This window comes from Idiotropiscis lumnitzeri, chromosome 18 (assembly GCF_059441095.1).
Source record: "Idiotropiscis lumnitzeri isolate Australia: NSW breed Sydney's pygmy pipehorse chromosome 18, RoL_Ilum_1.0, whole genome shotgun sequence".
NCBI classification, from domain to species: domain Eukaryota; kingdom Metazoa; phylum Chordata; class Actinopteri; order Syngnathiformes; family Syngnathidae; genus Idiotropiscis; species Idiotropiscis lumnitzeri.
In genome coordinates this window covers 5573712-5589626 of record NC_142408.1, presented here as the reverse complement: position 1 = coordinate 5589626, position 15915 = coordinate 5573712, and the positions used below count along the sequence as shown (strand labels likewise).

The 15915-nt window shown below is 40.3% G+C and overlaps 1 protein-coding gene across 1 annotated transcript; it reads left to right on the top strand.

Annotated features, from left to right (window-relative positions):
- The first annotated feature begins 4951 nt into the window (after positions 1 to 4951).
- Positions 4952 to 15893, top strand: lman1 (lectin, mannose-binding, 1). The gene is made up of 13 exons (XM_088281791.1): positions 4952 to 5303; positions 6386 to 6540; positions 7192 to 7299; positions 7948 to 8009; positions 9080 to 9179; positions 9263 to 9386; positions 9858 to 9916; positions 10084 to 10216; positions 10959 to 11146; positions 11815 to 11891; positions 15052 to 15214; positions 15289 to 15413; positions 15494 to 15893. Exons 1-13 carry the CDS (start codon positions 5030 to 5032, stop codon positions 15528 to 15530), a joined length of 1605 nt encoding a protein of 534 aa, XP_088137917.1. The 5' UTR covers positions 4952 to 5029; the 3' UTR covers positions 15531 to 15893.
- Positions 15894 to 15915: the final 22 nt, after the last annotated feature.

Genomic DNA, 15915 nt, shown 5'->3' with positions numbered 1-15915 from the left:
CTTTAATATCATAGGGGATGTGTGCTCCCTCTAGTGGTAAGAAAAAATATATCCCTCAAATAAATGTTACACTTTTTGTTTATTTGGTACTACAAATTTGTTGAGTACAATTCAGTTGTAGCTTGATTACAATAGAGTTGCATTTATTTCAAACATTTATTTTGATGCCATTTATATATTAATAAGCTACATTTCTGACATGTTTCATCATGAAGGGATAATGAGGAAAACCGGGGACTTTTTTTTCCGATGAAAATTAATGAACGTAATATTTTACCACTTTTCGTCTTCCTGAAATGTTACTACAGTTTTCTTTGCAATATGACAAATCTACCAATATTTTTTTCCTCTTTAAAGCACCACTTTATTTTCATAATGTTTGACGACCTTGTTCTCATTCCAACATTTTTCCATACAAATAAATCTATTTTGTTTAAAATGACTTTTTTTGCAAAACCAAAAAAACTTCCTCGCAGTAATACAAATAATCTTTTTTTTAAGTAGTTGTTTTAGTTCATTTTACGCGGTTATACAACTTGGCAGGGTTGTCAGCTGCCATTATGGCGACAATGGCGTCAGCGTAATGATCAACACGATCCGCCTTTTCCAAGTCGTCTTTATTTGTGTAAACAAGCGACAAAACATGACATCACTGTTTGCGCGTCGTGCCTTTGTGTCCGTAATGAGCCCATTTTCCGAGCATGCGTTTGATTAAAATGCCCACCACATAACCCCCCTCCCCTCCCCCACCTTAATTTGAAGAACGTCCCCCTAACAAGCTTATCTTGTTAGAGGAAAGTTGGCACTTCATTTCCCCCCTGCGAAAATCTCTTGTGGAAGTAATTAATCGAGGGTAAGCCTTAAAAGATTCCAAATATTTACTGAAGTGGACCCTTGTATCCTAATTATATCTCCCCCACCACCTCCACCTCCCTTCGTTATTCAGCCCCAACCCCCGGAAAAAGATGCACCCCTTGAATAGGAGAAAATTAGTGTTACCCAATTCATTAATGAATGCGTTTAGCGTGGGCGGCAAATTAAGCGCCCCAAAAATCCTCCTTTCAGGGAAGATTATGACGTACAAAGAAAATAAAAAAATAAAAAAGAGGAAAAATACGATGTTGCGGGGAGGAGACAGTGCAAATGCACTTCTAATGAGGTGAAAGGCACCCCCTTAACAGCCATCCACCCCCCACCCCCCACCCCTCCTCTCCTCTTGTTGAAGGAAGTATGAAGAGAGTGGAGGCGGACAATAATAAGAGATTGCAAACAGGTAAAAGAGGGTTGAATGGGCTCTCTTTCTGGGACTCCTGGGGGGCCCTGCCAGCACAACAACACTTGGCTCCGGAGAGAAGCCGCCTCCAACCACCAAACACCCCCCCCCCTCTCCCCCCCTCACCTCATGTTGTGAATGGCAAAGTTTTGTCACACTGGACTGACACACACACATACACACTCATTGAGTTATCTTTACTCTGGCTTTGTCTCGTCTAATTGGAGCTGATGAGGCCCCTAATTGGTCGCTTTTTCCTAAGGCCCGCCCACTTCAAGCCATGGCGAGTATGAGCGGAGTTAATGAGAGGCCTGAAGAGTAAAAAAGAAATCTGTTTGGGCAAATGGAAGAAAGAGAAAGTTGAGGGTATCTTGTTTTGAAAAGACCAGGCGGGGCGCACTGAAAGGGGGGGTCGGTGGGGGCACCACACTTGTGCGCATAAAAGAGGGGGAGGGGGTGGCGTACACTATTGTCGCCGTTGCTTAAATAATGAGAGAGAAGGTCGCTGCTGAAATGAATGTGCCAAAGTCCAATGAGTGGGCTAACCCACTCAAGGCCGGACCACACTGGACCTCGTTGGAGCGAAGCCCCCCCCCCTCGGCCCCCCCTCAAAGGTGGGACCCTTGGACATTGTGAGGACGGAGCATGTGCGACACTCAGCCACTTTTATGGGGCTAATCATTTTGTGTCTGCTTTCCTCCATAGAAGCACCATGAAAAAAATTGAATTTCCAAATCGTTGTTAAACATTCCGATACACAAAAAGCGAAATCAAGGTTGAGTAACACGACTAATCACGGAGTGACTCCCGATAAAAGAATAACAATACTAGTTATCACTTTAAGCATGCCAAAATTGAGACAACCTCACGACAGGGAAAATCATTTTCAGACTAGAATCGGGTTCTAATTTCTCGTGCTCGTTGCGGATGTGCGCATTTTTTCTCGTTATCTCACAGTGTTGCAACCAGAAATTTGACGGTGAAGAGTACTTCGGACTTGGGCTTGAAAAGCGATGCATAAATGGCTTTCTTTCCACTCCAAAAGTACGTCGTGATGATTTTCAGTCATTGAGAATGTGCATAGTGCATGCAACGCAAGGAGTGTGCCATTTCACTTTTTGGCCACAGGTGGCAGTAGCGAGTAGAAAGTGAAGCTCCTGTGCATTGCAGCTTTCAATCAAAGTCTGCGTTAACTGTTTTAAAAGATACGGATACTGTACGGGATAAATTAACATATAAAGAATAAAAGGCCGCAGGATTGGAAACTGCTCTCTAACACGTGTCTCAACCGTAAACCAGTCTGTTAGTGTAATTGTAATGGTGCTATATTGTCACGGGTGTTACATAGCACTATATTGAAATTATTTCTGAGATTATCAATAGGACCTCAAATTTTATGAAAAAGTGTTCAGATAAGACGGGAGAACCATTATTTTGGACATTGTGATTCTCTGGGATTTAACAAAAAAAACTGTTACCACTGGTCCATATATTAGCTGTGGGAAATAAAACGGATCAAATATTTATTATAATTGTAACGTTATTTTATATATTGGTTCACACATGACAAGTTGACAATTGACTGGGCAAATATTTGCGCTGGTTACTGGGATGAGCTTTTCACAGGCACCGCTGACCCATTAACATCCTGCCGGTTGTCATTGTTGTGGCTTAATTGATCCGTAAGCATGGCTTTTGTTATTTAAAGGCCCATGTTTGCCTGCAAAAGGAGTGCAGGTTTAACTCCCTAATGAGGACTTTGGTCACAAAGGCATAGAGGATTCTTATTTATTTTATTGTCTTCAACCACTGAGCTTTTAAACTGTGCTTTCAAGAGGTCACAAATTATGACCCCCAAACCTATAAAAAAAAGAAAACATTTGGTCTCTACAAATGATTTTGTTTTTCATTTTATTTTATATAGGAGAGAAATATTTGAGCAAATATAATAAAAGGCAGGAGATACTGGATCATTATAATATAAGTATTAGTAGAATAAAAAAAAAATATATTTGTATGTAATCTATTGTGGGAAAGGGACCAAGCAATTTACCAATCATTACCTTGACTCAATTGTTATGTTCCGTTAATGTGAAGGGATGAGCACTTTTGTTTCATGATTAAAAAAAATAAATAAATAAAATAAAAAAATCACATCTGCCATGTATGTTGATGGATTTTGCGGATAAACAAAATCTCAGCGTTTAACATGAAATGACACCGGCAGAGCACATGAAACCTTATCAGTCTAAAGCCTCACAGATCACTTCTTGCCATTTGCTGATCATGCGACAGAAGAGTCAAAATCCCCAGATTAGCGTTGCCACAATAGCTGTGCCGGGGCACGGCAAGAGCAGGCCACACCGAGTGGAAGGCCGCTGGGGCCCCCTCGGTGCACGGGGGGTGGAACCGGTGAAAGTCAACAGAAAGTGGCTCAGTTCCTTGTGTCTCCCGCCGAGGCTTTCACAACACACTGTGGACCCAAAACTTGGGAAAAATATAACTTGAACATAAATTAATTCACAAAAATCACATCAAAAAAACAAAAACATTGTTTTCTTTTGCGGTAGTTGTCACTAGACTACGACAGATTGACACGTCAGCGAATCATCGTTTGCTGTCTTTGATCACAATTTTTTTGTCATTGAGTTTTATACATCAAAAGTATTAGCGATATTGGTACTCTGTATCATGAGTAGAGTCAATATTTGTAGTTGTATCGGTCTACAAAAAATGATATTGAACATCCCTATTTATCAGTAGATCAGTAAGGTTCACTGTAAATAGTCTGTGAACTTTCTTACTGGTTTATGTCACAAAAGACAAGATTTATTCTTATAGTACTGTTTTTATGAAGCAATAAGACACATGCACACACATCAGCTGTTTTGAAAACAGTGAATAACAATGTAATATCACAACATAGTTTTCCATCAACATCCTTATAGTAAGGATAAGAATGGGAAAATGTATGGATAAACTGGACAAGAAAGTTTTTTTTCTATTTCTGTACAAGCACACTATTCATATTCAAAATGTTATAGTGGCTTACAAAATACATATGTTTCTGCCACGATTTAGATGCGAGCTTCTCAATTATTTTCCGTTACCCCCCCTAGCAAGAAGAAAACAATTTGCGCCCCCACCCCAACGCCCACTCTCCGGCGACACAAACCAAAACGTAAAGTTAATACTCGCTGTGTACAATGAGCAATGAGAGCGCCACTGACAACTACTGGAGTGGATGTGCAATTACACTTTATTGTAGCACGGCGGGAAAAAAAGCATGTTCCACAGGGTCACACGTGTCCCACCAAGGGCGACCGAACGCTGGCCTACCCCACGCCAACTGTATTTCAATGTTCTAAAAGTCATTATGATGATTCAGAAGATCTCAACATTTTTTTGAGGTGATACTTGGTGTAAAGTTGTTAAATGTGCAAACTAAATGTCATTATCCCTTCAGCTGAGGCTCTACTGATTATTTGTTTTATTTTTGAGGGGGGTGTTGGACATGTCACCTTGTCCTCTGTCCCACGATGTATTGACATCGCCACAGTACAGCATCGGTCAACCACGCCGTGTTGGCTTTCGTCAAATCGACGTGTCGCGCGCGTCACATCCTTGCTGGCGATTGCAGCACGTGTGTGAGCGAGAGCCGTGGACCAATGAGAAGGCGCCCTGTTGGCCTCCAGGCAATCCCATCATGCTCGTGTGCACCCGCACTGAGCGCTACGTCAGCACTGACACGGAAACATGGCGGTGCCCGGAGGAGCAACACGGCGACGGCGGCGGCGGAGGCGGGGGGTTTCGACCTCGGCGGCGGTGGTGGCGAGGATATCCGTCGCCCTTTTCGTTGGACTGCTTTGTCACAGCGGCGTCGTCCAAGTGACGGCCGCCGACGACGTCGCGAAGACGCCGGACCCGGCGAACGCGGCTCCCCACCGCCGCTTCGAGTACAAGTACAGCTTTAAGGGACCCCATCTGGTCCAGGCGGATGGCACGATCCCGTTCTGGGTACACCTGGGCAGTAAGTCCAGATGTCATCAGCTTCTCCGGCATGGCTTGAAACGTCCCCGTGCTAGCGACGCTAAAAGCAACATTGAAGCTTAATTGAACTCTTCCAGTTAACTTGCATCTTTGGATGAGTCCACGAATGAGTCGAAAAGTAGGGATACATTAAACGTCGAAGTTGGACACCCCATAAATTGCGTCATACATCTGATAGTGGACTCGACCCGACCCGACTGTAACTGTGTGTGCAACCCCCGATCATCAAGTACTGATAAGGAACAGTTTGCTTCTGTAGATAAACGAAAGGGAAAACAAACAGATTTTCATTTGCAATGCCAACTTGGCTGCAGACAGACGAATAAAAACAATGCTAAATAAAAAGCAAATATAAATTCGACCATATACGATAAATTATGCAATTTGATGTGCACGAGCTGTATTTAAAAAAAAAGCATAATGCATAGATGAACACTAAAAATAGGACTACTACTATAAATAATACCGCAGTAAGAAATAACTAAACAAAATCTTCCTCTCCAATCGAAATACATCACGTTCATCCAACCCCAAACTGTTCATAAAGTGTAAAATAACAATTCAGATCGTTCATGGCCTTTCGCTGGCCCACACCAACTACCCCCCCCCCCCTTTCAAGTCGGGCGACTGAGAGAGGGTTCAACTCAGCAGTGCTGATGGAACGCATCCTTTTCTGCTTATATAAACATTGGGGAAGCGCCAAACAACTATTGCGACATCCCATCATTTTGTCATGAAATTACGGAGCTGCTGAATGATCAAAGGGCTGAATTGGAGAGTCCTGCTGTGACAAAGCTCCTTTCAACTTTGCATTTCGTGTGTCTGGCATATTTGCCACGCACTGAAAAATCAACAACCAAATTACAAATATGTTTATTCGCCTCATCTGCCAACGCTTCCAATTCCACCACGTCAAGCTTCAATTTGCTCTTTGATATCTTTGAAAATCAGTCCCCTTTCTGTTTGCATGCGATATTCTTTTGACGTTTTATGTCCCGGCATGAGAAAAGTACAATAGTATAAGGTGCTCTCTCTAAAGTGTATCTCTCGTCTCGATGCTAGATGCCATCCCCAGTGCGGACCAAGTGCGTATCGTGCCATCCCTCAAGAGTCAGCGGGGGGCATTATGGTCCAAAAAACAGGCGTCCTTCCAACATTGGGAGGCCGAGGTGACGTTCCGGGTGTCCGGAAGAAGCCGAATGGGAGCCGACGGCTTGGTAGGAAAGAACTTGTTGACCTTTTTGGGCCATAAATCTCATGTTGACTTTATTCTAATGTCCTCCTCGGTGGTGTTTGCTTGTTTGTATTTAAAAAAAAATGTCCGCCGACAATCTAAAATGGTGGTAACATCGATGAAGGTGGTGCTTGTTTTCGAAGCCGCCCGAGCTAACTTCCGCAAAGGCCAACGCGCTCCTCATGGTGCATTTTTATCTGCAATTAAAGCGAACAATTAGTGTGTTCCCTCCGACGGCATCGAGCAACGCGGAATGGCGTTTAGCCTGCGGCGCGCAACGGCGGCGCAAGAACAAGCGCGAGCAAACGCAGGAGTGTCGAGTTGAAATTGCCCAAAGGCAGCAGGTTCTTCTTCACTCGTTTGCTTGCCTGACAGGTTGTGTGAGAATATATCGTTTGTTTTTCGGAGTTGACAATACGTGTTCGTACCTGCGTAACAAGACCATTTATGGTACAAAGTTTTAGGTGAAACATGCGTTTTTGTTTGTTGTAAGTTCAGCCATTTCTAAAAAGAAATAAATGTTCATTTTGACTTTTCATTGAGGCAAAATGAAGACATTTTGTTTTGTTGCGATTATTGAAGTCACCTTTTCTTAACCAAACGCTTGAATTTTGTCTCGTTTTGTAACGAACAGGCCATCTGGTTCACTGCAGCGCAAGGCCGCAGCGGGCCCGTGTACGGCGCCTCTGACAAGTGGAATGGAGTCGGGATTTTCTTCGACTCCTTCGACAATGACGGAAAGGTCGGTGTGAAGCCCGTTCACTCATTTCTAGTTTGTGGCTTCGAAGTTGTCGAATAAAGAATTCAGGGAACATTCCTCTTCTTAGATCAGAACATTAGCAAGCTGTGGTTGTCGTTTTGAAAGTTAATTTCACAATTTTCCAATTCCCATTTGATTTGCAGGCGGTCCTCATGTCGCACGGTACTCCACCGACACCGTTTTACGACACCCGCCATTTTTGGTTCACACTGCTGGTAAATGCGACCCAGATCGGAATTTTTCTTTTCTTTTTTTTTTTTTTATGAGATCAGAAAGCCTCGACTGACTTCTCCAAAATTCAGTATTTCCACCTCCTCCTCCCGACACATCTCTGTACGTAAATGCGACCTTGCGAGTGACGCCGTCTCTACGTCCTCGCATGCAGGTCACTTTGGGGAGAGACTCATAAGTTATTAAAGCTTTAATTCCGATTTACGCGGAAATTTGAGTTGCGTCGCCAGCGTCGAAACGAAACTCGTTGGTCACCCGAGGACCGCCTGTTTTTACATTTGTTTGCTTCTCCTGCCACAAATTGTCAGAAGGTCATGCTTGATCACGTTCACGTAAGATATTTGTGTGTGTATTTGTTCTACATGAGTATTTTAATTTTTTTGCGTGTGTCCCCTCCAGAAAAATAACCCAGTTATTATCGTAGCGAGAAACACCGGCGGATATGCTTACGACCACGCACGGTAGGTAAACACTTCCGTTGCACTGACGTCGCCACCTCACATTTGAGCAACTTTAAAGAAGATTAGGAAATATGATTATATTTGCTGGAAAGTAAATAATCCGCTATCTTTCCCTAATCTCCTGCAGACCAGTGAAAACTTGAAATGACTTCCCCCCCCCCCTCCCCTTCACGCTGCCGTTGCACAGTTTGTCTTGGAATCTGCGCTGTTTATGCAAGCACATCCTCGTCAATATTTTTCACGTGCAGTATTTAATCAACACGGGGTCATGTTTACCCCCCAAAAAACTGGTGTAATGTATTGCGTTGTTCGCAAGTTTTATTTCAATTTACTCTCTAATATGATAATGTATTGTGCTTTAAAAAAAAAAAAGAAATACGGGTCAGAAGGTGTTTTTTGTTTTATTTCACTCTTTGAATGATTATTGTGTGCAAGACCATTTCAACAAGATTTTCTGGTTCAAAATAGTAGCAGGAACCACACATTAACTCACAATATAACAATATTTATGGATTGTGCTAGAGCAGCCGTGGACAAACTACGGCCCGGGGGCCACATGCGGCCCGTTAAACGTTTTAATCTGACCCGCCGAACTTGTTAATGTTTTTTTTTCTAAATACATTTCTTTTCAACGACATATATATATATATATATATATTGTTGTAATGCTTTTATTCACTTTCATTTAAAATTCACCAAATTTTCTACGGATCGGTATCTGCTGAACAAGATTGCATTTTTGAATGTTTTTAATTGCTAAAGTCAAGAATTAAATATGTATTTTCTTTAAAAAAAAAAAAAAATCAAATTTTTACGATATTCTACTCGCAATCAGATCACGACTCAGTGGTTGAGGGGGGGGAAAACATTTACAATACAATACAAATAAAATCCAAAATATATTTTAAAAAAATAATAATAATTATAAAAATGTGTAAGCTGTCAAACCTGTTTTCGGGCTTTTGACTCTTCCCCTGCATCAAAATGTGAAAGTTGTTGTGGATGACGCCCATTTCTGATTGCCACCCCGGTGGAAAGCAAAGCAGTGACGTTTTCAATTCTGTTGGCAGTGACGGCCGCACGCAAGCCTTAGGCACGTGTTTGCGAGACTTCCGCAACAAACCGTATCCCGTCAGAGCCAAGGTGACGTACTACAAAAAGACGCTGACGGTACGTGGTCATGCACTTGAGTTTTCGGGGCATGTTTGGCCTCACGACGTCGGCTTTAACGCCAATCCTATGGTGCTTGGCAGGTGATGTTCAACAACGGATTCACTCCTGACAAAGACGACTTTGAGTTCTGCACCAAAGTGGAAAACATGATCTTACCTGATGAGGGCTACTTCGGGATCTCTGCTGCGACTGGCGGATTAGCAGGTACGGTATTGTGGAGAAAAAAAAAGGCTTATTGGTTTCAAATTTGGGTTTCACGCTAGAGTTTGGGTCTCCCATTAGGGTATCTAGCCCGTGTTTGTGTTTTTGACGATGGAGTTTGTGTTTCAAGCTGAGATGGGCACTTTACCCCATTTTGACGGTCCGCTCTGCGTCCCGGATTCGATCTGGGAACCCTTTCGTCATCGTCCCTTCGTACTTATTCATAAAAATAATCGTCCTCCGTCCCCGTCCGCCCTCTTAAAGCGGTTCAATCCTTGCTTAGTGGATCCTTTAAATAAAAAAAATTAAATTATATTCATATTGTTTAATTACAGAAAATTCATCCGTGTTTAATCGAATTAATTATTTTGCATAACATCAGTGTCGTGATTTCCGATGTGTTACTCTCCCGTTGTATTACAACCTGTTTAATTAAATCTGCCATTTTTCTTCTTCGTCTTCTCCCCCTCGCAGATGACCACGACGTCTTGTCCTTCTTGTTATTCCAACTCACGGAACCGAGCCAGTTGCCGGTATGTTCTATTTTCTCCAACTCCTTTTCCAAATCCTTTTGCTAGTGTGTGTGTGAATGAATCATTCCAAGCCTCTTTTCAAATCTCTCAAGCTTTTCTTTTTTGACCATTTTCTTTTTTTTTTTTTTTCTCCTTTTTTTTTTTGTCTTTGCTTGGCCCTCTTGAAGCCCCCACCAGAAGCGGAGATTCCTAAAGAAGACAAGGACAAGTACCAGGAGGAATTCTCCAACTTCCAGCAAGAGCTTGACAAAAAGAAAGAGGAGTTCCTGAAAGAGCACCCCGACGTCCAAGGAGAGCCAAGTTAGTGTTGTGGCGGCCAACGGCACTTTTGGATGTTGTTAAGACATTAAAATTATAAATATATCCGTGTAAAATAAGTTCGCCTAGTCATATTCTCGCATTATTAGGACTTTGTCTCGTAAAATTACGCTTTATTTATTTATTTTATTTTTAAATTTTTTTTAATAGATTGGCTTGCAAAATTGTTCGGCCCACTTGAACCTTTTGATCTTTTGCCATATTGAAGGCGTCAAATATATAATACCGTAGAATTTGATATTTGCTGATCTATACACATTTCATGAGCTTTAAACATCTCGTGTAGGAATGTACAAGCAAGCTTATTGAAATGGAGAGAGTATGAGACCAATACCAAACTCCCGAGACCCAGCCATCCCTCTAAACTTTCAGCCCAAATAAGGCGAGCGCTGATCGTAGATGCAGCCAAGACGCCCATGATCACTCTGGATGAGCTGCAAAGATCTAAAGCTAAGGTGGGCGGAGGGCTTCTGTCCTTTGGAAGAATGGGGCGAGAACAATGTTATTTCTCAATGACAAGACGTCGTAAAAACTTTCATTTGAAGTTTGCCGAAAACCACCTGACTGATACAATGAACGTTAGAAGTAAAAGTAATACTCACTCACATCACTCTGAAAACACCATCTTCAAATTTAAATGTGCGTCACCATCTATTAGTTGAACAAAAGTGACAATTTTAAAAATGAATGATGAGCTTGTTTTTCCGAAATTCTTTCTTGGCAGTTGAGGAGATATACGAGAGTGTGAACGATCGAGAGATCCGTCAGGTGTTTGAGGGTCAGAACCGCATCCACCTGGAGATCAAGCAGCTCAACCGGCAGCTGGCCATGATTCTGGACGAACAGCGCCGTTACGTGGGCATCGTCACCGATGAGGTCTCGAAGAGGGGGCCCAACACCGGCTCGGGCCAGGTGGGTTTCAATATGACGAGCTGAAGTTGCTTGAAATGCTTTAGTTTTCAGAATTTTATGCCTTCTACATCAACATATATTTTTACCATGTACATTTTTTTTGTCTTGTAAATTATAGCTTCCCCCCCCCCACGTGATATTTAGTTTTCATTCTCATCACATTACAACTATATTGTAATTTATCTCCTAATATGGCAACTTAATTCTTGTGAAATATGGCGATTTTGCCAACTTATAAATCATTTTACTCGTGTCACAACGACTATATTTTTGTAACATAAAAATGAAACTTTTTTTCTTAATAAATAAAACTTTATTTTACAACTTCCTGGTCACTTTTAACATTTTATTTCTTGCAGCAATTTTAGTGCGATTATAACTCTTTTAATGCCAAAACCATTAAATGTAAAAGTATGACATATGGTCTTTTTTTTTTCTTGTAAAATTTGTATTTTAAATTACGATAATATAAGTTTCTCTTGTTGTTTTATAACTTTTCCGTGACTTTTTTCACACACTGTTGCCATTTTTTTTTTGTGCTTCCAAGACCTACCTCGCAGCCAAGCCTGTTTACACCCAAATCCCGTTTTCAAACAACAAATAAAGTTGCTCGTCGAATGTTATTTTTCCACCGTTAGCCCCTCCTACCCTGCTGTTGTTTATTTTAGCTGAACATGGCGAACCAGCAGCTGGGCACGATTCTATCCTCTCAACAAGATCTGCTCAGAAACCTCAACGAGTTTAGGTGAGTCTCTTTTGTTTTTGGGCATCCGCTGAAAATCAAAACAAAGGGGAAATCCCGGCAGTTAAATCTAAAAAAAAAAAAAAAAAAAATCATATTTAATCTCAAACTGCGCACAGCTCAGGTGTCTGGCTGGCTTCCCTGATAATCCCGTGATCATGTTTTTAGAACATGCATGAGAAAGTAAGTCTGTTTTTAGAGGTATACGTACAAGGCATGATACGCGCAGTAATACCCACCCACTCATAAGCTTCTTAAACTTAAGGGGTCTTATAGTACAAAAAAAACAATAAGTGATTTCTTTGCATTAGAGTGAAAGCCTGCCTTTAAAAAAAAAAAAAAAAAAAAGATATGTTGAAGCTCTGGACAGCTGTGTAATTTTTGTCCTGAAAAAGTTCATATAAAAAATAACCGGTCATGAAATATTGCATGTTCTTATGCGTGGTTGACCATCATTCCCTTTCAAATTTAACAAATTGCACCGCAAAGGAGTAAAAGAAAGAAAAATTGTGGAAATAGAACAATTACAAAAATAAAATTAGCATAATACAAGAGAGAATCTTTTTTTCCTTCTCACAAAAAGTGCTGTGTGATATATAATTAAGTTAATAAATATTGGAACATGGAAAATTCTCATCTTTTTGGCTCCAAACAACCACCAAACGTTTTTTTTTTTCCATTTTTTTTTTTTAATTCAAATCCACATCAGGTGAACAGTGCAAGAATTACAACAGGACCACAAAACAATTGGCTGCTAATTTGCAGATAAAAGTTCATTTCTGTTGTACTATTTGCATTTGAAACTTGTTGCTATCAACTCCCAACATGAGATCCAAAAAGCTGTCACGAGCGGTGAATCAAGCCATGATCAAACTGAAAAATCCAAACAAACACTTCGGCATGAGGATGGTCTCGAATTCTTACAGTATGCCGCTGACTTGCGAGCTGAGTTGAATAAACTGTCCGTGCAAAAACAAAATTTAGCGCACTCGAATCTCAACATGGCCGTAATGGGTGTCCGAGGATGGGGGCGGGGCTACGCCGGAAGAGTTTTTGTGTGACGAGAGTAACACAAAGGCGCTGGCCGCTACTTGGGTCAGTTTGGCTTTTTGAGCCAACTGGTTTCAGACTGCACCTTTTTTTTTTTTTTCTAGTTTAACTTTGATTCCCGTTACATTTTTTTTCTTGCAATTTTCATCCCCCTCCCTTTCTAAAGATCTGATCATTTCTTTCCTTTTCAGCGTGGCCCTAATACTCCTTCGCGAGGCGTGCTGTTTTAATGATTAAATAATGTCTCTCTTTAAAGATTTCACTTGATGTCACATTAATCTGCGTCGTGTATCATAAAAGAAGCAAGCTGTCCACGTGGCCCAAATCCCATGTGCGTACATGATTTATTTATTTTTTTATTAGAACGTTGACCCACAACTCGCGGGTTGGAGGTGTCGCGCCAATAGTTTGATTGACGGCAGTAAAAGGCCAGTCCAGCCTGGAGGAGCGCGCTAACTGATTTATGGCTGGATTAGAAAATGGTTCTAAATGGGTCACTAGATGAAGATTAGACACCGGCTTTATTATTAAACACTCACTTACTTTCTCAAGGGAGATTTTTTTTTTATTATTATATATGAAAACAAATTACATTTTGATGATTGGCAAAGAAAAGGCCGCGTCTTAGCGTCGTATCAGATTAGTCGTCTTTAAATACATCTGCCATACACGGCCTCAACACGGTCGCTACTCCAAATGACGCTCTGCAGGACTTCCTTTCATTTGTCCATTTTTTTTTTCCCCTTCCTCCATCTTAATCTTCTTAGACGTGTTTTAAGATGATAAGAGAAAGTTACTGCTTACTTGCCTGTCTCTCGTCGAGTAGAAGAAATGTCCTTTTCTTCTGATTTACGGTTTAACCGAGGCAACCCAATAAAAATACAGGTTGAAACTTTTTTTTTTTTTAAACTAGAAAACAAGGAAGTAAATTAAATTATCACATGAATACAATTTTAATGTTGCAACAGTTTCTAATAATGTTACAATTTTAATCATGACATTATTTCATATTTTCTTTTTAAAGACAATTTTTTTTAATCTCCTGATGACTTTCTTCTCATAGCTTTATAACTACATGTTACATTTCATATCATTATTATTACAACACTATTATGATAACTCATTTTTTCTCGGAGCATTACAGTGTTTTTATTTGTAACGGAACTTTTTAGAGTAAAATAATTGTGGTCGCATAACATTTCTGTTAAAATAAAGGAAGTTGTATTAAAATAGCAAGTTTTAGTCGTCGTCGTATTTTTTGTCATCTACTTTTGTTTTCTCTGCTTCTGAATGTTAAACTTTTTGTAAATGCTTGTTCATGTTGCGTATTTTGTAACTTTTTTTTAACATTTTTTTTTTAACTTGCAACAATGCATTTTTTTTTCTTGTATCACTTCAAAAAATTTGGGGGGGGGGTAATGCACGTGAACAAATGTGCTGACTTTATTGTTCTGACCTGCTAATTCTGTCTGCTAGCATCGCGGCTAGTCGTTTCCTTAACCCTTTCAACCCTTGTAATCTGATGTTGGAACATGTTTTCAGAAGAGATTAATTTGGCAATCATGACCTGTTTTATCAGATGGTAATTTTCGGGGTTTCAAACTTTGGCAACACAGATCCTCTGGTGAATAGGGATTAAAAGATTACGCTGGAGACATTTTGTATCACTGGTTAAAAAAAAAAAAAAAAGTGATACCCACTGTGCGCCTTGTTTGCCAACATGAAAATCGGACTTGTTTTCTTTTTTTTTGAGTGGCCTTAAATCGCCCCAAATCGCCTTTTTACGAATCCCAATATCCTTTTTTTTTTTTTTAAGTATACTTGATAACTTTGGCATTGTTTAGGCAAGTTTATGATTTTCTTCATTATATATATTCAAATTTTCTCAAAAAGCCTGACATTTTTGTCACTTTTTTTCCATTGAATAACATTGAAACTTTTGTCACGGCCCTCAAACTGCTGTCAGAATATTTATTTGTTTTTCCTGGAAATTGCATTTTTCTTTTTAAGAAATATTGAGAAAAAAATTTGTTTCCTCTGGAAAAATTATTTTGAACATTAAAAATAATTTTTTAAATTGTTTTTCCCCCATATTCCGTTCTTATCGCACCAGGAAGACCTTCTACGAGTCTCTGAAGCAGATCGGCTTAGCCCAGCAGCATGCTCAGCAGGGGGGCGTGGCCACATATGAGAGCATTCAGCATTTCAAGGACATCAAGGAGCACCTGCACTCAGTCAGACGCGACTTGGAGCACCTGGTACAGAGCAGCGCTCAGGTCAGAATGCAAAGTTTGCGTTAACACGGTAGCGTTGTTTGACTTCTGCATACTCACATGAGGACTCCCTGCAGAATCCTGGTGAGAAGGTCCAAAAGTGCCCCGAAGTTCCACCCATGCCTTCCTGCTTGTCGACTGTCTATTTTGTCATCTTCATCGTCGTCCAGTCGTTTGTCTTCATGTGTTATATCATGTTCAAGTAAGTTCATATTTTTTATGTATTAAATAAATAAATAGAAATTAAATAAGATGCTAACTTGTCATTTTTCTCTCTGACAGAAGCCAACAGGAAGCAGCAGCCAAGAAATTCTTTTGATGCTCCACAAATTGAATCCAATAAATATGTAAATGAGGGAATGTCAATTTTACATGATTTTTTTTTTTTCCCCTTCACAAACTTTCTAAGTTATTGTACCTGGAAGTAAAATATGATTTATGTTCAAGAATTTAGTTTTAATGAATTGTTTGCAGATTCTTCAATTGGTGCTTTTTACGACAAACGATGCGCAAAACTTCATCCTGAAAGTATTTTTGCCCACATCTTTTTTTTTTGTGTAAAAAAAAAAAAAAAATGAGAGAAAAACGCTGCCTTAGTTGTTTCCGGACATTGCTGACAACAAACCTGTGTCATTTGTTTAAATGTATAATTTTGTATGAATAAAGATGAAAACTTACCTGACTTTTATACGTCTGCTGAAGTA